Source organism: Tarenaya hassleriana, unplaced genomic scaffold, assembly GCF_000463585.1.
Source record: "Tarenaya hassleriana unplaced genomic scaffold, ASM46358v1 Cleome27, whole genome shotgun sequence".
In the NCBI taxonomy this organism is placed as follows: Eukaryota; Viridiplantae; Streptophyta; class Magnoliopsida; order Brassicales; family Cleomaceae; genus Tarenaya; species Tarenaya hassleriana.
Window position 1 is genome coordinate 824,630 of NW_010965946.1, and position 23,579 is coordinate 848,208.

Consider the following 23,579-nt stretch of genomic DNA (forward strand, 5'->3'; position numbering starts at 1 on the left):
CCGTCAACTGTAAAAACAAAATTGAAATTAAATCAAATTGATGGTTACGTGTAAAATGCAATTAGACAAAATTTAACGTATTTGGTCCGTTGTGTAATATATGCAAAATGACTCTGTTTGTGCAGATTTTGTCGCAAAGTACATTATTAAAGTGCTGGTGGGTAAGAAGGGGGAATGATTAAATGAGTGATTCTTCAGGTGATTATAATTATCAAAAGCGGCAGTTTCTTTAATCCAACGGTTGAAAGTCTTCCTCCTCATCCGACCGTTCATTTTGTCTAACTCGCATCGCTGACCATCTCCTCCCCCCCCTTATATAAGTCATCTTCCTCTCCCCCTTCTCTCTCCCTTCAAAACGCTTCTCAAAGCATCTCTCTTTTATTTTATTTTTCAAATCTTCACCGTTGATTTCTCTCGCTGATTTCCCGGGAAATCTCCACCGTTGATCTTCTGAAAGTTTATCGTCTTTCTGACCTCTGAACATAAGGGGGAAATACAGCGAAGAAGCTCTCGTGTGTTTCGCTTCTTGTCTGAAATGAATTTCCCCTTTCATTGACAAACGCTGAACATGTTCGAGGGTTACTCATCTCTGTCTCTGTCCTGTGACAAGATTCCCCAAACCAGCATGTTCATCAGATTTTGTTCCCTGTAGTGCGGAAATAACCCAGCAACTATGAGGAAGTTCAGAGGCTTCAGAATCAGAAGACGGTTTCTCCGGATCTCCAGATCGATACTCCGAAAGACCCGGATCCGCCTATCCGGGTACAACCGGTTATGTCCGACCCGACCCCATTCTAAGCCGAGGCCCATCGCCAAGCTCATAAGCTGGGGACGCCGTCTCAGGGACATAGCCAGATTGATCGGGTCAAGGAGGATAGGATCCGGATACATACCCATGGGTCAGGATCCGATTAGGACAAACCCCGACCCGGTTCCCAAGGGTCACATGGCGGTCTACGTCGGTCAAAAAGACGGCGACTTTCACAGAGTTTTGGTGCCCGTCGTTTACTTCAACCATCCTCTGTTCGGTGAGCTTCTTAGAGAGGCGGAGGCAGAGTACGGATTCTGCCACCAAGGCGGAATCACGATCCCTTGTCCGTATTCGGACTTCGAGCGGGTCAAGACCCGGATCGCATCCGGGTCGGGTTCTCGGATGCTGTCCTGGAGCCGCCGCAACATCCACCATTGATGATGATGATGATGATGATGAAAATGCGATTAGAGTATGCGTAGAATATTTTCTACGATCCCTTTTTTTCTTTTTGTTTTTTGGTCGTTACTTTGGTTTTTTTTTTTTAATCCTTCGGTTAGGTATAAAACGTGATTGTGAATGTTGCAGCGATTAAGACGGTAATGTAAATAAATAGTGTAGAGATGATTTTCTCCCATTGATACATGGTTTCGACGTTTGTAGTGGTGGTGATGGTGATGGTGATGATGATTGTGATTTTGCATGGGGACGACATGGTCTCTCGTAATTTTGAAAGGAATGATAAATCCAAGTAAAAAGTTAAACCCCACGCAGTATATACATATATATATATATATATACAGAGAGATAGAGACGGAAGGGAAAGGAAAGGGACATTAATGGCGACGAACGCTTCAATCTCAGATTATCTCGTTTTAGCATGTTCTCTATTCACAAATTCAACGAGTCTAATGAATACATACATACATACATACATACATACGTACGTACGTACATACATACATACATATATATGGGGAGAGAGAGAGAGATTGATGGATGGTGGAGAATCTACGCATCGTATAACCTATACTACAATTTTAAAAGGTGGGACAGAAAATGATACCCTCAAGGATTTTGGTTACATGACCCCAATTGTTCATTTATGTAATACGATAAGCAAAATCATATTTTATTAATCATATATCCATTTGGCATTGGTAAATTTGTGGGATGCAACAAGCTTTTGGAAACAATCATTTTTATTTTTTTACTTTCGGAAGTTTGTAATAATAAAATCATATATTGGTCATGCATCTCAATTTCAAGTAATGAAATGTTTGAATATTCATAAAAGCCAAGTTGATAAGTAGGCTTTGAAATAATACAGGGAATTAGGTTGGTCCAATTTCGATACGCATCTCTCCGTTGGAATGAGATTAATGTGGACGTTGCAATAAGTCGCTTGATTTATACAAATACATAACAACTCGACGTGGTACAATCACAAGTTTATGATTGTCAAAATCACACTTAAAACCGAGTATCTAAAAATTAAAATTGCAAATTAAGCCATGAAATTTGTAGTAAAACCATTAAATTTGATTCATATAAATTATGGTTCTGAAATTATTAATTATCGTTTTTTAAAACTGAATAAATTAAATATATTACTTGCTTAGTCCTCTTGTAACCAAATCTCAAGAAACGATATATATATGCATATATGGTTAAGCAGCGTATGTCTAACTATTTAAAATTAGTTTGCATAACAATTAATTAAAATTAAAATTATTTATCAAAAAATTAATTAAAATTAGCATTAATTTAAAATGTAATTCCAACAGTAATGTGTCGTATAAATACGACAAAGATATCGGATGTGGGCTATCGATGGGCCCATAATAAGCCCAATAAGCTATAAATTAAATGGATGCCATGATTTGGGTTATTGGGCCACGATCATTTAGCTGACCCGTTTTGGGAATTTAATCAAATAATTTGTTTAAAATAATATCAGCCCATAATACCTTTATCTGAATCATAATGATGTGTTGGTTGATCTTTTTTCAAAAGAAATCGACTTTAAGGGATGAAAAAAGATTTCACATGGTTATATATTTACATGATCAGATTTCTGATAGTATTATAACAACTTGTAAGGGAGCGGAAGATTTATGTAAATTGAGTAACCTAAATGCAACAATATTGTAATCAATATATCGCCATAGTTATTGGCTTTTGGGATAAGAGGGGGGAATAATAAAAGGTGGTGGACATAAATTAAAGCAAAGTGTCCTCAATCCTCATCTCATAATTCTCCACTACAATGTGGAATCTCTAGAGAACATGTACTAAGCACAAAAGCATAACACCATGGGACCAACTTCCTCCACGGCGACCCACGTAAAATAATTAAAAAAAAATCAAGAAAATACCCAAATCTTCATATATATATATATATATATACATATAATAAATTTCACAGTCTTATCCCCATCCAGCCAATTTCAAATTCTAGATGTCGAATCTTATGCTATAATCGTAATCTCGTCCTCAGTGGAATAAGGTTATATGTATTGTATAGTGTTCCACTTTTACATCAGCCTTTGAATTTTGAAACCTAACACTTGTAATCTAATCATAGCCAAAAAAAAAAAATTTCAACCCAAAAACCAAAAAACACAAACAAAAAAACCCACGAGAAAGAAAAAACAAAACAATGAGAAGCCACAATCAACAAAGAAACAGAGCCACCGGAGTCAAATTCAAAACCCTTCACTTGTCCATCTTCTTCTTCTTCCTCTTGTTCTTCATCAATTCATCGTCTTCTTCGTCCTCTTCTTCGTCAGATACCCACAGCTTCATATACGGCGGTTGTTCACAAGAGAAATACACTACAAACTCGCCCTTTGAATCCAATCGCGACTCCCTCCTCTCCGCCGTCGTCACCGCCTCCTCCGAGGCTTCTTTCAACAGCTTCGCCGTCGGAAACGGCTCATCCTCCGGTGACCCCACCGCCGTATTCGGCCTCTACCAATGCCGCGGCGATCTAAAAACCGCCGACTGCTCGAAATGCGTCCAGAACGGCGTCGACCAGATCACCCTTCTCTGTCCGTACTCCTACGGCGCATCCCTACAGCTCGCGGGCTGCTACCTGCGCTACGAAAACGTCGACTTTCTCGGGAAACAAGACACGAGTCTTAGGTACAAGAAGTGCAGTTCGAAGAGCGTGGACAATGATTACGAGTTCTTCAAACGGAGGGACGATGTCTTGGCCGATCTCGAGACGGCCGTAGGGTTCAAGGTGAGCATGTCGGGATTGGTGGAGGGTTTCGCTCAGTGTGTCGGTGACCTGACGCAGAGCGACTGTACGACTTGTTTGGCTGATGCTGTCGGAAAATTGAAGAACTTGTGCGGCTCTGCCGCTGCGGCCGAGGTTTTCTTGGCTCAGTGCTATGCCCGTTACTGGGGTTCTGGTTACTATGATTTCTCCTCAGGTCAGTTCCTTTCGAAGTTTGTTTAATTTTTCTAAATTTAACGTTTAGATTTATTATCGTTTGGTTTTGATGAATTCAGACAATCATTAGCTACATTTTCATCCATATAATCAAAGAAAATATGGTATATAAATTCTTGATTGCATTGATTATGAAACATCTTCAAATCTTGTTTTTCCCCCAAAATAGTACAATTTTAACTAATATATCATGTCATCATATGCTTTAGTAATGTATAGTGTCAAGCGGCAGAGGTGTTTTCGGAGTTTTTATTTGAGTTTCTATTTTTTGAACCATTTTTATTTAAGTTTCCAGTCAAGCAAAAGAAATAAAATTAAACTTGTAACCATATAATTTAAAAACCTAGACCAATATACGACAAACGTTAAGTCTTGCACCTATAAGTTGAGCCTTATTGTCCGCCGCATACTATTGAGAACAATTTTTAATTGCTCAGCAGATAGTGGCATATATAGTATAAAGTATGTATACGCCACTAGGTTTTTAAATTATTTGTAATGTATGATTATGTATAACAAGTAAAGGTGAGCAAAAAATGCATTGACAAATATATAAAGTAACGGGCATGCATGTATTATGTGTAGCATGCATATATATAATATTCTTTTCTTCGTGGACATCCGTTTCTTTTGTTCCAACTTTTTTTTTTTTGGACTGTACATATTTATTCTCCACGGTTGTACCATGCGTCCAATGTCCCTTATAAGCCCTCTATTGTTTTTCTCAATACTATATTCTAAAATTCTTTTCTTAACGAGAGGTCTTATATTTGCTCCGCCACGTGTTCATTGAAACATGGAATCATCTATCTTCAAATAAAAAATTAATATTCGCCCGATTTTGGTCCGGTCAAGTGTGGATTTCGTATTATTTGGTTTATATCTGGTTTGTTTTAAAAATAAAAACTAACGAAATGTAATTCCCGTTATGTTAATTAAATATATACATATTAATGTTATAATGATTTTTTAAAAATAATTATTATAATTTATAATTTTTACCATTCGTTTTTTTGTAAGATCCCACGAACGGCGACCACGCAGGGAAATCGATTGCAATCATCGTCGGAGTAATAGCTGGATTCGCGATTCTTGTTATTCTCCTTTCCCTCTGCAGAAAATCCATGCGTATGGACCCCCTCCTCCCACTAATCCGTATCATTAATTGCTCATTAAATTTCCTAATCATTATTTAATTGTAATAAGCACGACTCTAATCATCTCCTTTTTATTTATTTACCGCTGTGACGTGCAGATTAAGATGAAGAAGACGCGACGAAAATTCCTCGCTTTAATTCCTTTTCTCCAATTGAGTTTTTATGGAATTTCATATTTTTGTAGGAAGAGAAAGTTGGGAAATGGATTTTTTTTTATAAATTAATTAATATTATCACATAAGGATAATTTTTTGTGGTGTTGAATTAATATAAAGACAACTACTATTTTGATATAAAAGTAGTTGGACGATATGATCAGATTTATAGTACTAATCACAATGATTTATTCAACCGATTCTGAAAATTTAATCAAATGATTATTGAAATAATATCAACCTATAATTCCGTTTATTTTGTTCTAAATTTAATCATCGTTGGAGTAACAGCTGGGTTCGCGACTCTTGTTATCGTCTTTCCCTCTACAGAAAATACATGCGTATGTCCTTGAAACCATTCTTTCATATTCCTCACTAAATCACTAATCCTTTACTAATTACTCGTTAAATTTCTTAAACAAAATACAATCGTAATAATTAGGACTCTAATAATTTCATTTTTCTAATTTCTCATTGTGATGTAAACTAAGGGTGGCCATTTCGGTTATTAACTGAATAACCGAGCTGAACCGAACCGAACCGAATAAGACATAACCGTACCCGAACCGAACCCGATATTAAAACCGAACGGTTATGATTTTCTTAAACTCGAAAAACCGAAACCGAAACCGAACCGAACAGAATAAAAAATAATCAAAAAATCGAGAGAATAACCGATAATTTCTTTGAAAAATTGAACTTTTTATCAAAATTGAACCGAACCCGAACCAGAAAATAACAGAACCGAACCGAACCGAAATTTATATAAAAACCGCATGGTTATAGTTTTTCTATAACCGAAATAACCAAACCCAAATATATCCGATCCGAACCCAAATCGAAATCCGAATTGACCACCCCTAACGTACACCCATAAACGCAAGGATTTATTGGGTTCGTGAAACCCATTTAATAGAAAACCAAATATTAATTCCAAAACCATTTTATTATTGGGTGGGATTGGGTATTTGACAATTCTCCACTAAAGTAACATAGCCCTAAAATAATAATACTGTGTCGGCCCGTTTCATTTCTTTGCGTATGTAATTCTATTATATATATACACATATATATAAGGGGTCAATGCTCAATAGTTAGCCGAGCTCTCTCTATTCACAAATACAACGAGAATACACACACATATATATATATATATACGGAGAGAGATTGATGGATGGTCGAGTATCTACGAATTTATATAACATATACAACGGTTTTAAAATGCGGGACAAAAAATGATAAAAAAAAGGGCCAATAAATTTACACGTATAATTTTATAGAGTGAAAATTTAATTTTATGGGGGCATCTGATGATTTTAGTTGTAATTTTATCAAATTTATATAAAAATTCGATATTTTTTTTACGGACATGTGATTCCACCCCATTCATGTAAGTCCACCACTGCCCTCAAAGTTTTTAGTTACATGACCCTAACCCCAATAATTGTTCGTTTATGTAATACGTTGTACGAGGAGCAAAATCTCATTCTATAAAATATATATCCAATTGGTGTTGGTAAATTTGTGGATGCAACAATCTATTAGCATTTGAAAACAATCATTTTATTTTTTACTTTCGGAAATTTGTAATAATAAAATCATATTGGTCACGCATCTCAATTTCAAGTAATAAATCAACCAAAAAAAAAGGTTTTTTTTTATTTACAATAAATAAAAAATAATTGCTAAAAGTTAAACTTCCAAAACCATTTTATTATTGTTGGAGAAATAGCTGTTTTTTTATATATAAATTTAATCAAATAATTTTTGAAATAACATCTGCCTATAATTCTGCTTATTTTGTTCAAAATTTAAGAATCGTTGGAGTAATTCCATTATTAATTACTCATTAAAAATTTTAATAAGTATTTTGTGACGTGGATTATTGGGCCTACATAAGCGGCGCAGTGCAGCTCACGAATATCCCCACCTGGGCTCTCATTGTCCGTAAAACTAACTCCATCTGTATGGGTCTGAACACAAATCCTTACCGAAACAAAAAAAGATTATTGGTCCTTGAGAGTCCTAACATTGCTTCGAATTTTGTAATGGAGATATTAAAGCAAATCACATGTATCATAATAAATCTTTATCATAATATATTATAAATGCTTAGCAATATTATCGTAACTAATGAAATCTTTGCTACGGGGACTCTATATTTATAATTAAAAAAATTCAATACTATGTACTTTAATAGTATTTAATCATTCTTTACTTTAGATTCCTTTTAAATGATTTGTTTTTCCTGGTAGAACCATTTAAATGATGTCTTAGTTTAGGAAATTGAGGCAATTGTACATAAAATTTTTAATTATCTTTTTTTTTTGGAAAAAAAGCATGAGTGAGTCATATAAAAAATACGTTGTGTAAATAAATAAAAAGATGCAAACAAAATATTCCTCCAGATCTCAGTTTTTTTCCAACCATATGTACTCCATCGTCAAAGAGAAACACATAAAGAAAACAAATTTAGTATTATATATATAATAATAATAATAATAATAATAATAATAATAATAATAATAATAATAATAATAATAATAATAATAATAATAATAATAATAATAATAATAAAACGATGGTTTACGTCATTCTCAAACTATTTCAGCTAAAAGACAGTGTTTTGAACTTTGGGTTGGATTATATATGTATATATTATCGTTTCCTTTTTATAGGATTCCTCGGAGTTGAATCTGGGCCGTCCATTATCATTGGGCTTAGCGTGGATAGTTAAATGGGCTTTCTTCAGCCCATTCTCCTGGACCTTGCGTGGAACTACCAAGTCATTGAGCACGACATTTGTGATTTGGGTTTATTTGGCCATTTTCTAAATTTTGGTGAATTGATGCAAGGACAACTATTATCTTTATATAAAAGTAGCTGGACGATATGATCAGATTTCTAGTACTAAAGCCCATGGGCCTTGAAGCCCATCGCGCAGGCCCATATGCGCCATTATATCAGAGGCCCATCCATCAACCAGGAGGAACGGTATTTGATAAAGAATGTCTTTTTTTTTTGGGCATGATAAAGAATGTCTATTTATATCATTTTTTTAAAAAATTTCTCTGTAAATTTAGAGAAATATGCTTAAATATGAAAAGAGCTACGGAATGACAAATTAATATAATGATGGAAGAATGTATAATAGAGTTAACAAGGTTTTTTTTTTTTTTTTTTTTTTTTTGAAATGTGCTTTAGAGTTAACAAGTTGTAAGGGATATTTAATATAATGTTATTATTAACGATAACAACATTTTTTTTAATACAAGTGATAGTAAAAAAAATGACAGAAATACTAACAAGATATTAAAATAAACTTTTATTCATAAGCTTTATCATTGATAATAACAAGAGAAATATAAATACATTAATTGGTTCTCATTAATTTAGATATAACAGAATATATCATGTAAAGTAAAATGAGAACAATACACATAAGAAACAAAAATACTATATATATAATTTTGGATGTGTCATTGGAGGTATATGGATTGATGATGCTTCCTGGGATGGGGTCCCTAGAGTGGGCATTCCTCCTGTGAATGCGTCAGCTGGAAGACCTCCGGTGAGTGTGTCAGCCGGTGGACCTCCCGTGAAGGTGCTCCTTGGTGGACGTGGTGATCCAGTGAAAGTGGTGGTTGGTGGAGTGGGGGGCATTCCACCTCTCGGATATTTGTGTTTGGTTGGTGGAACGTTGATTTTGGGTCGGTTTGAAGTTACTATGATTATATTTAAATATTGATAAATTAATTAATTAATAAAAAATAATCGTAAAATAAAACCAGATATTTAAAGTCATTCTATACATACATGCACCATTAATTTGAGATTGAATGAGTACAATAACAAATGGTTGACAATATTTAGATTTCGTTAATAGTATCACACTCAATAGAATTTACAAAACAAATTTCGAACAATCTGTACACTTTTTGTACAGTTTCAAAACACTTCAAACATTTTATATATATTTTAAGATATATTTATAATAATATATGGTTAATCTCTTTAATTTTGTTATTATAGAGTGCTGCTATTGTATTTTAACATATAATATTAATTAAGTTATCACAATCATTATGTGTCTAGTAATATATATAAACATGCCAACACAGAGTATTATTTTAGGACTATATTATTTTAGTGTAGAGTTATCAAATGTTCAATCCAACCCAATAATAAAATGGTTTTGGATTTAATATTTAGGTTTCTATTAAATGGGTTTATTCCATATGCGTATGCGTTTTATGGATTTAAACTAAACTATTAGAGACATGTTTATTACAATTAAATACTGATTAAGAAATTTAATGAGTAATTAACAATGGATTAGCGAAGAATATCAAAGCATGAATTCGAGAACGTACACATATATTTTCTACGATTTCGTTAAAAGAATCACACTCAATAAAATTTATAAAACAATTTTTGAATAGTTTGTACAGTTTTCGTACAATTTTGGAATAATGTAATGAAGGAGAAACATTTTTTATTTGTGTAATCAAACCCTTGATACATTTCATATTTATAATATAGGATCAAATATTATATATTTTAATTATTTTTATAATTGCATATGTTAGTGTACAAATAGTTGCCCATTTAATTTTTGTTAAAATGGTTAGTTTAAAAGGTTTACCAAAATGTCAATGTTGTAAACCATATATATAGTCTCACTGCAATATATATATACTAAACACATAATGATTTTGACAACTTAATTAGTATTATATTTTAAAATACAATAGTAGCACTCCATAATAACAAAATTCAAGAGATTAATCATATAACTTTAATTAATAAATATATATCTTAAAACATGTATAAAATGTTTGAAGTGTTTAAAAATTGTACGAAAAATGTACAGATTGTTCAAAATTTGTATTGTAAATTTTATTAAGTGTGATAGTATTAATGAAATCTAAATGTTGTCAACCATTTGTTATTGTACTCATTCAATCTCAAATTAACGGTGCATATATGTATAGAATGACTTTAGATAACTGGTTTTGATATTGTGTTTTTTTAAAATAATCCATTTAGATAATTATTACCGATGATTGTGAGATATATTTCGTATAAATAAAATTATTATACGTTAATATTTTCAATATTTATGAAATGTTTGACATTGTTCAAAAATTGTTTTATAAATTTTATCGAGTTTGAATTTTTTAACGAAATCTTATAAAAACTAAAACAACATAAAGGTGGATATACCCTAACAAGAGAAATAAAAATACATTAATTTGTTCTCGTTATTTTAGAGATGATAGAGTATAATATAAGAACAAGAAACAAAAGAAACACAAGATATCATATATATTATTTTTGACAATATGTGATCATTTGATGCATAAGGATTGATATGCCCTGGGATGGGACTCCCGAGAGTATGTATTCCCCTCTTGGAGACTTACACTTGGTCGGTGGAGTAGGTGCGGTGACTTTGGGTTGTTTGGCAAACCTATGATTAAATCAAAGTATTGAAATATTAATTAAATAATTTCTTATGAAAAAATAACGTAACAAATAAAAATAAAAAAAACAAAGTTAGTAACTTACTCTTTAAATCCACGTGTGGAGTGTTGGCCATGCATATGGTTGAAGAGAACACAATCATAGCTAAGATCATCACATGAGCTAGCCATATTTTTCATTTGTGTATGTAATCCAATGATACACTCATATTTATAATTGTGTAAATTTTATATAAAACGAGCATCGCGACACACGCAAGTTTGTATTATCCTGGTCTCCTTTATAATTGTTGAGCTATTTTACTAATTTCTATTTATATCGGTTTTTTTTTAATTTCTCTGTAAATTTAGAGAAATATGCTTAAATATGAAAAGAGGTACGGAATGAAAAATTAATATAATGATGAAGGAATATATAATAGAGTTAAAAGTTGTAAGGGATGTTTAATATAATGTTATTATTAACGATAACAATATTTTTTTTAATACAAGTGATAGTAAAAAAATGACAGAAATACTAACAAGACATTAAAATAAACTTTTATTCATAATTAACAATAAAAGCTTTATCATTGATAATAACAAGAGAAATATAAATACATTAATTGGTTCTCATTAATTTAGAGATAACATAATATATCATATAAAGTAAAATGAGAATAATACATATAAGAAACAAAAATACGATATATATAATTTTGGACGTGTCGTTGGATGCATATGGATTGATGCTTCCTGGGATGGGGGTCCCTAAAGTGGGCATTCCTCCGGTGAATGTGTCAGCTGGAGGGCCTCCGGTTAGTGTGTCAGCTGGTGGACCTCACGTGAAAGTGCTGGTTGGTGGACGTGATCCAGTGAAAGTGGTGGTTGGTGGAGTGGAGGGCATTCCACCTCTCGGATATTTGTGTTTTGTGGGTGGAATGTTGGTTTTGGGTCGTTTGGAAAATGTTGTGATTAAATTTTAATATTGATAAATTAATTAATTAAGAAAAAATAATTTTAAAATAAAACCAGATATTTAAAGTCATTCTATACATACATGCACCATTAATTTGAGATTGAATGAGTATAATAACAAATGGTTGACAAAATTTAGATTTCGTTAATAGTATCACACTCAATAAAATTTACAAATCAAATTTCGAACAATCGGTACACTTTTTGTGCAATTTCTAAACACTTCAAACATTTTATACATATTTTAAAATATATTTATTAATTAAAAATATATGGTTAATCTCTTTAATTTTGTTATTATGGAATGCCGCTATTGTATTTTAACATATACTATTAATTAAGTTATCACAATTATTATGTGTATAGTAATATAGATAAACATGCCGATACAAAGTATTATTTTGGAGGTGGTTTGTACGCCGAGATTTTTATATATATTACTAGACACATAATGATTGTGATAACTTATTTAATATTATATGTTAAAATACAATAGCTACACTCCATAATAACAAAATTAAAGAGGTTAACCATATATTTTTAATTAATAAATATATCTTAAAATATGTATAAAATGTTTGAAGTGTCTAGAAATTGTACAAAAAGTGTACAGATTGTTCGAAATTTGTTTTGTAAATTTTATTGAATGTGATACTATTAACGAAATCTAAATGTTGTCAACCATTTGTTATTATATTCATTCAATCTCAAATTAATAGTGCATGTATGTATAGAATGACTTTAGATATTTTGTTTTGATATTTTTTCTTTAAAAATAATCTATGTAGATAATTTTTTATCGTTGATTGTGAGATATATGTCGTATAAATAAAATTGTTATTTTAAATAAATTATTATATGTTAATATTTTCATATTTATGAAATATTTGAAATGTTTATAAACGGTACGAAAAGTCTAAACATTGTTCAAATTTTTTTTTTATAAATTTTATCTTAGAGACTTGTGCTTGGTCGTGGAGTGGGTGCGGTGATAACTTACTCGTTAAATTCACGTGTGGAGTGTTGGCCATGCATATGGTTGAAGAACACAATCATAGCTAAGATTATCACATGAGCCATATTTTTCATTTGTGTATGTATAATCCAAGGATACATTTATATTTATAATTGTGTAAATTTTATATAAAACGAGCATCATGACATGCGCAAGTTTGTATTATCCTAGTCTCCTTTATAATTGTTGAGCTATTTTATTAATTTTATCTCCTAATTGATAGCACAATTACATTGTTGATGGAAAAATAATAATTAGTTTACCATAAACATTTAAAAGAAATTAACACTATGCAAACTTGTTACCCCTATACTAATAATTACAATATTTAATAGCATGGGTATGAACATCATTGGTGTGATTAATGTCTTCCATTGAAGACAAAAAAATAAAATGTAATGAAGGAGAAACATTTTTTTATTTGTGTAATCAAACCCTTATACATTCCATATTTATAATATAGGATCAAATATTATATATTTTAATTATTTTTATAATTGCATATGTTAGTATACCAATAGTTGTCCATTTAATTTTTGTTAAAATGGTTAGTTTAAAAGGTTTACCAAAATGTCAATGTTGTAAACCATATATATAGTCTCACTGCAATATATATATACTAAACACATAATGATTTTGACAACTTAATTAGTATTATATGTTAAACTCCAATACCAGCACTTCACAATAACAAAATTGTACGAAAAATGTTACAAAATTGTACGAAGAGATTAACTATATATTTTTAATTAATAAATATATATCTTGAAACATGTATGAAGTGTTTAGAAATTGTACGAAAAATGTACAGTTGTCCGGTCTTTAGAACTCTACCAAAAATAAAGTTTTGTAAATTCTCGTATCGTTTAGTTTTCTGAAAATTTTAAAATATAAGAGAAAAATATACAATTTTTGAAAAAGAATTAGCATATTGTCAATATTATACAATAAACTTAGATATATTTTAGAGTATTCGTAATTAAAGGTTATAGTTTTCAAAATGGAAAAAAAAAATACTATTTAACGATCTCTATTTTGGCACATTTATGAAAATTTCTTTAATATTTTTTGGTGTTTGACGAGAAGGATGAAATTTGAATCGCTGTTGGAGTATTAATTGGGTTTAGAGTTGTTGATATTCTCCTACTACTTTGAAGGAAATCCATGCGTATGTCTGCTCTTCACTAAACCATTATTAATTACTAACTATTTTTCTATTATAATCTGCAATATTATGATAATCTCCCTTTTCTCCATCCGATTTTTTTTTTTTGGAATTTTATATATTTGTAGGTAGATAAAGTTGGGGAGTGTATGTTTAATTAATTTTATATATTATCGATTTGTTTGTCGCAAAAAATCATTATCGATTCACATCTCCCACTTTCCTCCGCACCAATGATAAATAATTAATCAAATAAATTCTTGAAACATATTATATTTCATTTGTTTATTACAAATCGGGGGACACGTTCCATTTAAGATGTTTTCGAACTTTGTCCCTTTGGATCAATATTCATTTTCATAGGCCCAAACAAATCTTTTGGACCGGCTCATCAAGGCCCATTTCGCTCCCTTCATATATATATATAAAACACTATCAGAGAAATTAATCATTTATTAACCCAATGTATACAAATATAACAATCTTTTTGAAAATAAAAATACAATTACTACAAACAATCACTAGATTCGGCCTTTTATTTATTCCCCAAACTAATTGCGTAGACATACAGATTCCACGGTATCTAATCAATCAGAGACCAGAGGTGAAAGGCACATTCGTGGCCGGAATCCATGAGTTTCCGGCAATGAAATTTCCGACAGTGAACCTTGACGCCTCCGATGCGGTCCTCAAGACCCGGAATCCGGGCCACGTGACCCGTCCCCCGGTCGAAGAACTCGGACCCGTATTCTGATACTCAGCGTAGAACAACGTCCTCAACGCGAAATTCCCATTCCACTCAAGCCATCCACGTGGATCGATCAAGCCATCAAGAAACGTTTTCATGACCACGGTCCTCGAGTACTGCCTCCACGGCCGGCCCAGATACGTCTTGACGGATCCCAAAACGGGTCGGAGATCCGACCCGGCCGTGATCCGGGAATTATGGATGACGATCCCTGTGTTCTGGTTCGGGTCGGATCTTCCCTGGGCCGTGACGGTGTTGGTCTTGTTTTGCGGACGGCGTGCGAAAATGTTGCAGTTCTGGAAGACCGCGGCCGCGTTTCCGAATATAAAATCTACCGTTCCGTAAATATTGCACTCGCGATAAAACTGACGGTTGGAGTGGACGTAGAGCGTGTCTTGGTAACCTTCGAAGCTGCATTGATAAAATACGGACAGATCCGACCCGGATCTTAGAGCCACGGCTTGACCGTTGTTTGGACCCGCGGTGTTACGGAACGTGATTCCACGCGCTATGAACCCGTCTCCGACCACAGCTGAGATTTCAGAAAGAAAAAAAAAACACACAAGTAAGAATAAATCAAATGTCAATGACGACTACACTTAGGACAATAATGTTACAAGATTATGTTTCGTCGGTCGATTTGTCTAAAATCATTATTAGTTAGTATTATATTAAATGTGCGATAGCATAATTAATCACGACTATATTTCGTGAAACTGTGTATACAATTCTGATGCTATGACCCGATAAACGACTACCAACGTTGCGTGCGCAGGTCTTTTATTTGACATTTCCAAATTTAATATAAATTCTACGTGGGCCAACAGAGAGAGGCTGGCGGTCCATTCGGCTGACAGAATCAATACTATATATTATACAAACATAGAGTAAAGTCCCCAAAATTGCACGGAAATAAATTTTAGTGGATGAAAAAATTTTCGTGTGCTTGGTGGAATACTAAGCTTAGAGCTCTTCAATTTTGTGAAACATTTGACCTTAATATATAACATTAGTCGGTGTCAATTTGCTGTCTACGGTACGTATAGACACGAGGCCTTGAACTTTGAATCGGTAAAACACGAGGGCGTGTACATGTAGCACTATTCCTTTGTTTTTTTTTTTTAAATTTAATTTCATGGAAATTAAATAACGTTTATAATAGGTAAGGTAGGTTAAAAATCAAGATAAATGGTGCGTCTAATTAAACACTATTAAGTGATGTAACCTTATCTAATCAACGCAAATAGATTATATTATATATAATAAGCTGAGATTATCTTTTTGTGTAACCATAAAATATACGTACCAACAGTGGCGGAATTGAACGTGGTAGATCCACCTCCAACACTTTTGCTTCCGGTGATGATCGTCTTCCCAATTCCATCACCTCTCAACATGATATTCTTCGCCCTTATCTCTATGTTCTCGTTATACACGCCTTGTTTCACGTATATCACGAACCTACCGCTTCCGGACCGCCTCGAAGCAGCGTTGACCGCTTCTTTTATCGTCCTGAAATTACCCGACCCGTCTTTCGCCACCACGACGTTGGCTTGAGGCGTCGAGCTCTGCAGAAGCTTCCGGTCGCCGGGTCGGACCCACTCGGGAAACCCGTTTTCTTGTGACGGTGTGTAGTTAAAGGGCACTTTGTTAATGGCGAGCGTGTTGCTTATAAGCTTGGAAACATTGTTAGACATCAGGGGTAAGAGAAAATCCGGCACTCCGAGTTCGATAAAACCGGTCCGACATGTCTCGAGATTGGTCAGGGCGGAACTGAGCCATGTCTGTGCGTCGACTTTGGAACATTTCACGTAAGGGTCGACGGTTTCGTTGAGTTTGGAGACCGTGTAATCGTAGAGCTTAAGACAATCTTCCCATGCAGCCTTTTCACGCGAGTCTCGGCACTTTGGTCCCAACGTGAATGCATGGCTCTTGGCCAGCAAAGCTCGGTCCAGAGCCAGCTTCATGGAGATTTTTAGGAACTCGGATTCGGATTTGATGGGTCGATGGTTCGGGTTGTGGGTCAGGAAATACTCGCATGGTTTCGGGTTCGGAGTTTTGCTGCACCACGATTTCACGTCTTTTTGGTCGTACCCGAACACGGTCGGTCCAAGGAAAATACAAAAGAAGAATATGGTAACGTAAGCTCGAAGAGCCATTTTTGGCTAAAAGGATTTGAAAATAATGAGAAATATTTAAATGCGTTTGTGTGGGTTTCATCATGTCTTGGATCAACCTGTTTATATAGGTGCATGAGGAGACCGACGTGGGGTCGTTTCCCACCAACGGGTTTAACACACCGGGGAATATAGGAGGTGCGTAATTTGCTCGTAATTAATTAATTTAATTAATTATTAGAGTAGTCAATTTTAAATTTTATACTAGTTGGAGAATAATATGTACCTACCCCTTGATTGTTAAAGACATCATGCCGCCGTCATTTATTCTCTATAGTTAACATTTACGTTGAAATTCAAACGGTCAATGTCCGCCGTGTGGTACGTATACATTTATTAATTATCACAGAAAATTAAACCAAATAAATTTATTTCCTACAAAAGGTTAAAACAAAAGAAAAATAAATGTTCATACAATTAACGAGTGGTTTTTCTTTGTACTGATTAAAATATTATTTTTTTGTAACAAGTAAATTTATATTTCAAATACATAATAACAAGGTTGTTACTTGTTAGCTTATATGCTTATAAATTTTGTGTGCTAGAGATTGTTGGCCCAAATTAAGTAATGACTTGCGAAAACTGGAGAAAGAATCTCCGGCTATAGATCTTGTTTATGTTTGGTCCGAATCTACGACAATTAATTATGTGTCTTTCGGGGCTATAATTTTTTTTATTAAGCAAAAATATAAACACGCACGCGTATATATATGGACACGTCAGCTAATATATGCATTTACATATGCAAATTGTATTATTTGTTCCTGTAACTCGTATAAATTGTAACATGATCCATATGCATTCTAATTAAATGTCTAAGCTCGTTATATGCAAGGATCTTAGGCTTGTAATTAATGACTGCATAATATAATTTGTAAGAGAGAGATATATATCATTATTGTCCGACGCGTTTACAATGATTTCATTTTGATTGATTTAATTTAAAATTAAAGTCGTGCCTCAGACATGACAACCTCGAGTACCTTACGTGTTAGGAGAAAACCATTTAATTTTTTTTATTATTTATCATTAGTTTTTTTCTACACAAATTGCATATATATACATATATATACACACTACTAATAGTCTATATATTAATTTAAACATCAGCGCCATCGTTGAATGTCCATAATTCACTGGGCTAGGCATGGCACCAATACGTTGAAAATAAAACTATCGAGGAAGCATATATTATACAAATTTAGATGAATTACGGTTTTGATGATAAGTGATTTCACTTCGAAGAATGGAATAAAAAAGTCAAACTCTTTATATCGTCAAAGTCAGGACATTTCATTCTATGGTTATACGAGATTTTTCACTGTTGACGAGGTGGAATGACGTATGACGACTTGGAATCGATAACAAATGAAATATTCAACGGTGTATTTGAATAAGATTCATGCCATGGTGATATCTTAATTAATCTTATCCATCTAAGTTATAATCATTAAGTAGGTGAAGAATAATTAGAGTCGCATCTATTTTTTTTAATACCATATATATATATATAAATACAATATATACGCCTCTATCTGACAAAACGGCGATGAGTTTTTGAATTTGCATGTTGTAACTTGTATCTGTGTATGTGCTGTCAATAGAAACCTGCAATGATACATAAATAAATGATAGTTTTTTATTACAAAAAAATATATTAACCGGCCGCCACATTTGGACCGACCTTAATATGCATAGAAGGCTCACAAGGATATGTGGTCGCGGGCATAATCTTTCTGCATGCAAATTATTGGATCCGATTATTAACAATTTTTCAGAAATATTTAATAGATAGTTTTTTTTTTTGTTTCTGCAATGATTGTCAACCAATACGATTTTCTTATGACAAATGAATAGGTTGATGAACCACAAAAAGACTTTTGTACGAACAATAATCATCAATGACGGTGTCATTAGCAACGACATGTCAGGGCTTTACATAGATATTTAAGGTTTTCGTCTGAATTAAGGTTTTTTGCTTATTTTATTTTATTTTTGAATTCAGAATTTTTTTCTATTTGGCTCGCTTTGGATTCAATTCGCGTTCTTGGTTCGAATTTGAGTTTTCATCAGAAGAAGCATTCATTTTCTAAACTGATAATTATTTATATTTTAATTTGTTTTTATTCCCATAATAAATTCAGAATTTAGTTAAAACTTTGATTAATTTAATTTAAAGAAAGAAAATCATATTTTTATTCACCCCTATTCTTATACACTCTAATATCTTAAATTTAAAAGATAAAACGATTCTATCAAGGGTTGAAATTAATTGTTCGTATGTGATGCTTTTGTGTTTATCCTTTTGCTGATTAAATAATGTTAATTTCGTTTTCAGCCTCTAGCCAACAAATTATCCGTTTGTTATCCTTCTTACGTTTTCATTCCTCACATTTAATTATTGATACAGCTTAATTAAGCCGTCCACTTGCCTGTTATATAGTTGTAATCTATAACCATATTATTAGAATATTGTAAACGAATTATTTCAATGATAAATAAATCATAGAATTCGAAAGTGACGGAGGTCCAACAAATTGACGAATGATTGATGGTTTAAATAACTCTCGTGATCCATACTATTTACTCGAAAACGATATTCGCTTGTTAATTCGCGTGGGAGGGAGGGATGAAAACAGTAGAAAATGATACGAGTCGCTATTGGAAATAAAGACAACGAAAGTATGGATTAATGGAAAGACTATCAGTTTAATCTTCCACATGCATGGTCTTTAAATTAAATCCACGTCGGATCAAATTCAATGGTGGTTACAATCATAATCCAAATTGGTTTCGCAACAGCTATAATAAGGATTTTTTTATATAATTAATTTTAGTAAAAATATTTGATATTCCGGTGGATCCATCCTAATCATATGTCCGGTCTATCATTTTTAGAAACAAACGTAGATATTTTATATAATTTTTAGGTTCGCAATCGGGGAATATTATTTTTCAAACCGACGAATAAAAAATTCAGGCGAATGATTTAGACAAACGGGGGATTGGATCATCATTCAAAACACGTTACCGTGACCGTACGTGGACGGACTTCGTAACGCTTGAAAATCAGAAACCGTGGACGGTCTCAATCCCGGTAGATCCACCGATAGCCTCTTCGTCTCTTTTTCCTTTTCTTTTTCTTTTTCAGCTTTTTATTATTATTATTATTATTATTATTTTTTTTTTTTGCAACGAACTGATATGACCTCTAAACAATATGTCTGCTTGTCGGAATATCGATGTTCAAAGACAAAATAGTGGAGATGAGGACCAACGTTTACGAAGAAATTTAGAGTTTACGTAAGTTTATGAAATTGAATTAATAATCTGTTTTTCTGGCTCACAATATCAAAGCTAGCAAACTTAATTTGTACTTCAAATTAAAAATTATAAAATGGGATTCAAACGAATATGAATAAAATATATTGGGCATAGAAGAAACATATATTTTGGTTTTTTTTTTCTGTATATTTGTTTATATATATATATATATGTGTGTGTGTGTGTGTTTTATATGATGATATATAAAACACGCTAAAAAAGGGAAAAAAAGAGAGCATAAGATGTACTATAAAAAGGGATAGAAAGTAGCTCCATGTTGACAAACTTTTTTTCCCTGTTCCCATGACTAAGACAAGCCAACGTTTCTTTCCGTATCGGATCTCTTTTTTGTATTAAATTGAAAGATTTCGTGTATTTAGTTATTATCTTATCAAATTTTGCATTATATATATTTTATTTTTTATATTTACAGGACTGCTTCTTAGTTCTTATCCTTTATACACTTTTAATCTAAATAAATTTTGTGAACATGAAAAGATAAATAATCAATGGACGGGAGAAAGTCTCCACTTCAATTGAAAAAATGATAAGCCCACTTATTAGAGTTCTATATCTGAGCTGGAATGCGAGGGAATTAAATTAATTTTGAAAGTTTGTTTTACGGTTTTGCATTCTCTCTCGCATCTTTCTCACTCTCTCTCCTTTCTGTTACACAGTTTCTTTTTCCTCTTTGTATATAAAAGGATGTACAGACTATTCTTTGGGGAATATACAGAAAATTCAAATTCATTCTTCTGGCTTTCTATTCTTCTCTCCAGAAACAGAGCATCGACACTTTCTCTGCTAAAATGGTATCAGAGCCTCTGTGCTAAGATCCCGTTTTCCTTTTCTTCTCTTTTTTGAGTGTTTTTGCTATTTTTTCTCGGCGTTATGACAACTCCCACAATCCCGTTATTCTCGGCTGAAGATTCTTCTCCTCCGGTGTCCTCTACTTCTCCGGCCTCTGCTCCGGCCGTGTCCTCCTTTGATTGCTTTGACAATCCTTATTTCCTGAGTTCTGGCGATCATGCTGGTATTCAGCTTGTCACAAAGCGCCTCACCGGTGCCGGTGATTACAGCTCCTGGTTTCGAGCTGTTTCCATGGCTCTCGAAGGACGAAACAAGCTCTGTTTCATTGATGGATCGTTACCCCGCCCTGCCGATGATGATCCTACTCTCCGATTTTGGAATCGCAACAACGCCATTGTTGGGTCCTGGCTCATCAATTCTGTGGATGAAGACATCTCTCAGAATTTGATGTTTTATCCCACTGCTCGTGAGATGTGGTTAGATCTTGCTCATCGATTTCAACAATCGAATGCTCCTCGTAAGTATCGGGTCCGACAACGCCTTCGTAGTCTGCGACAAGGTACTCTCGATATTGCCAAATATTATACTGCTCTTTCAACAATTTGGGAAGAACTGAAGACCGTCCGCATTAATCATCGCTGTACTTGTGGGAAATGCACTTGTCAAGTTGATAAACGTTGGATTGATGAGTTTGAGAGTGATTTTGTTATCGATTTCCTTTATGGCTTGAATAATGAGTATGAAAGTGTGAGGAATCAGATTACCATGATGGATCCTATGCCTGATATTCAGCGTGTTTATAATCTCGTAATCCAACAAGAACAACAACGATTGGTGAAATCTTCCATTCCATCGGAGGCGGTTGTTTTTCAGTCTTCTGTTTCTCCTCCTGATGCGAAGGTGGCTGCCGTTTCTGGTAATTCTTTCAAACCTCGACAACATCCCCTATGCACTCACTGTGGATTATACGGGCACACCGTTCAGAAGTGTTATAAACTTCACGGTTATCCCCCGGGTTACAAGCCTTCTTCGCAGGCTAAGTCTTCTTCTGCCTCTAAGAGTTTCAGTCGTATTGTTTCTCCGATGCCTGGACCTTATGCTAATTTGGTCACAGAGAATAGTATTAAACCTTCTCCTGTTGTTCCCGAGTTGGGTAGCTTTTCCATTGCTCAGCTACAGGAATTGTGTTCTAAAATCAGCTCGCAGCTCAAGACGTATGGTCCCTCGATTACTGAATCAGGAGCCCTGGATGTCTCTGCATCATCTGGTACATCTCTTGTTGTTTCATCGCTTATCTGCTCCTCTATATCTGGTGGGATTTCTGGTTCTGTTTGCTCTTCATGGATCATTGACTCTGGAGCCTCTGCTCATGTCTGCTACGACAAAAGTCTTTTTCATGATTTTACTCAGATCTCTCCTCGATCTGTGACTTTGCCTAATGGACATCACTTGCTGGTTCATCATATTGGTTCTGTTTTCCTTAATGATCATCTGGTTCTACACAATGTCTTTTACATTCCCAGTTTTTCTTTCAATATCGTGAGTGTTAGTGCCTTAATTCATCATTCTAATCTTCTTGTCTTTTTTTCTTCTGATGTTTGTCTCATTCAGGAGCCTACTCAGGGCTCGACGATTGGGAAGGCTAAGCTTATGCACAGCCTCTACTTTCTCGAGTCCGACACTCCACACTCGTCCTCTTCCTTTCCGGTTCAAGCTTTTCATGCTGATTCCGCACTTTGGCACAACAGGCTTGGGCATCCTTCATTTCAGAAACTCAAATCTTTTTCTTCTATTCTTTCTATTAAGAATTTTTCGGACGTTACCCACTGTCGGGTTTGCCATTTGGCTAAACAACGCCGTTTACCTTTTGTTTCCCATAATCGACTTTCTCCTTGTTCTTTTGATCTTATCCATATTGATATTTGGGGTCCTTTCTCGACTATTTCCTATGATGGTTTCAGTTATTTCTTGACCATTGTTGATGATCATTCTAGGGTAACTTGGATCTATATGTTGAAATCTAAGAGTGATGTTCTTCGGCTTATCCCTGAGTTTGTGACCATGGTTGAGACGCAGTTTGGCAAAGTTGTTAAAGCTGTCCGTTCTGATAATGCGAATGAGTTGAAATTCTCTGATTACTTCAGATCCAAAGGAATTGTTCACTACTTCTCGTGTGTTCAAACTACCGAGCAAAATTATGTTGTCGAAAGGAAGCATCAACATTTGCTCAATGTTGCCAGAGCTCTGCTTTTTCAAGCGCAGTTGCCTCTGTCTTTCTGGTCCGAATGTGTTCGCACGGCTGTATTTTTGATTAACAGGACTCCTTCCCCTGTTTTGTCAGGAAAATCTCCCTTTGAGGTGCTGCAAGGCTTCG

General features: G+C 33.8%; 4 protein-coding genes across 4 annotated transcripts; 3 read left to right on the plus strand and 1 right to left on the minus strand.

The window, feature by feature from the left end:
• Positions 1-362: 362 nt before the first annotated feature.
• On the plus strand, positions 363-1,392 carry LOC104817230 (auxin-responsive protein SAUR36). The gene has a single exon (XM_010546329.1). It carries the CDS (start codon positions 674-676, stop codon positions 1,187-1,189), a length of 516 nt encoding a protein of 171 aa, XP_010544631.1. The 5' UTR covers positions 363-673; the 3' UTR covers positions 1,190-1,392.
• A 1,808-nt stretch (positions 1,393-3,200) lies between these two features.
• On the plus strand, positions 3,201-5,609 carry LOC104817231 (cysteine-rich repeat secretory protein 15). The gene is made up of 3 exons (XM_010546330.1): positions 3,201-4,191; positions 5,232-5,339; positions 5,467-5,609. The coding sequence occupies exons 1-3, from the start codon at positions 3,414-3,416 to the stop codon at positions 5,469-5,471; spliced, it is 891 nt and encodes a 296-aa protein (XP_010544632.1). The 5' UTR covers positions 3,201-3,413; the 3' UTR covers positions 5,472-5,609.
• An 8,970-nt stretch (positions 5,610-14,579) lies between these two features.
• LOC104817233 (probable pectinesterase/pectinesterase inhibitor 17) lies at positions 14,580-17,098 on the minus strand. Its single transcript, XM_010546331.1, has 2 exons — positions 16,201-17,098; positions 14,580-15,426 (listed from the first exon to the last, which is right to left on the minus strand). The coding sequence occupies exons 1-2, from the start codon at positions 17,051-17,053 to the stop codon at positions 14,738-14,740; spliced, it is 1,542 nt and encodes a 513-aa protein (XP_010544633.1). The 5' UTR covers positions 17,054-17,098; the 3' UTR covers positions 14,580-14,737.
• A 4,069-nt stretch (positions 17,099-21,167) lies between these two features.
• Positions 21,168-23,200, plus strand: LOC104817234. Its single transcript, XM_010546332.2, has 2 exons — positions 21,168-22,472; positions 22,817-23,200. The coding sequence occupies exons 1-2, from the start codon at positions 21,287-21,289 to the stop codon at positions 22,849-22,851; spliced, it is 1,221 nt and encodes a 406-aa protein (XP_010544634.1). The 5' UTR covers positions 21,168-21,286; the 3' UTR covers positions 22,852-23,200.
• The last annotated feature ends 379 nt before the right edge of the window (positions 23,201-23,579 follow it).

What these genes read in the sequence shown, in the direction of transcription:
- LOC104817231 (XM_010546330.1), top strand. Translation starts at nt 3,414, where the DNA reads ATGAGAAGCCACAATCAACAAAGAAACAGAGCCACCGGAGTCAAATTC. An exon ending in TTACTATGATTTCTCCTCAG is followed by an intron (nt 4,192 to 5,231) that starts GTCAGTTCCTTT and finishes TTTTTTTGTAAG; the next exon opens with ATCCCACGAACGGCGACCAC.
- LOC104817230 (XM_010546329.1), top strand. Translation starts at nt 674, where the DNA reads ATGAGGAAGTTCAGAGGCTTCAGAATCAGAAGACGGTTTCTCCGGATC.
- LOC104817234 (XM_010546332.2), top strand. Translation starts at nt 21,287, where the DNA reads ATGACAACTCCCACAATCCCGTTATTCTCGGCTGAAGATTCTTCTCCT. An exon ending in GGATGTCTCTGCATCATCTG is followed by an intron (nt 22,473 to 22,816) that starts GTACATCTCTTG and finishes TGTCTCATTCAG; the next exon opens with GAGCCTACTCAGGGCTCGAC.
- LOC104817233 (XM_010546331.1), bottom strand. Translation starts at nt 17,053, where the DNA reads ATGGCTCTTCGAGCTTACGTTACCATATTCTTCTTTTGTATTTTCCTT. An exon ending in GTTCAATTCCGCCACTGTTG is followed by an intron (nt 15,427 to 16,200) that starts GTACGTATATTT and finishes CTGAAATCTCAG; the next exon opens with CTGTGGTCGGAGACGGGTTC.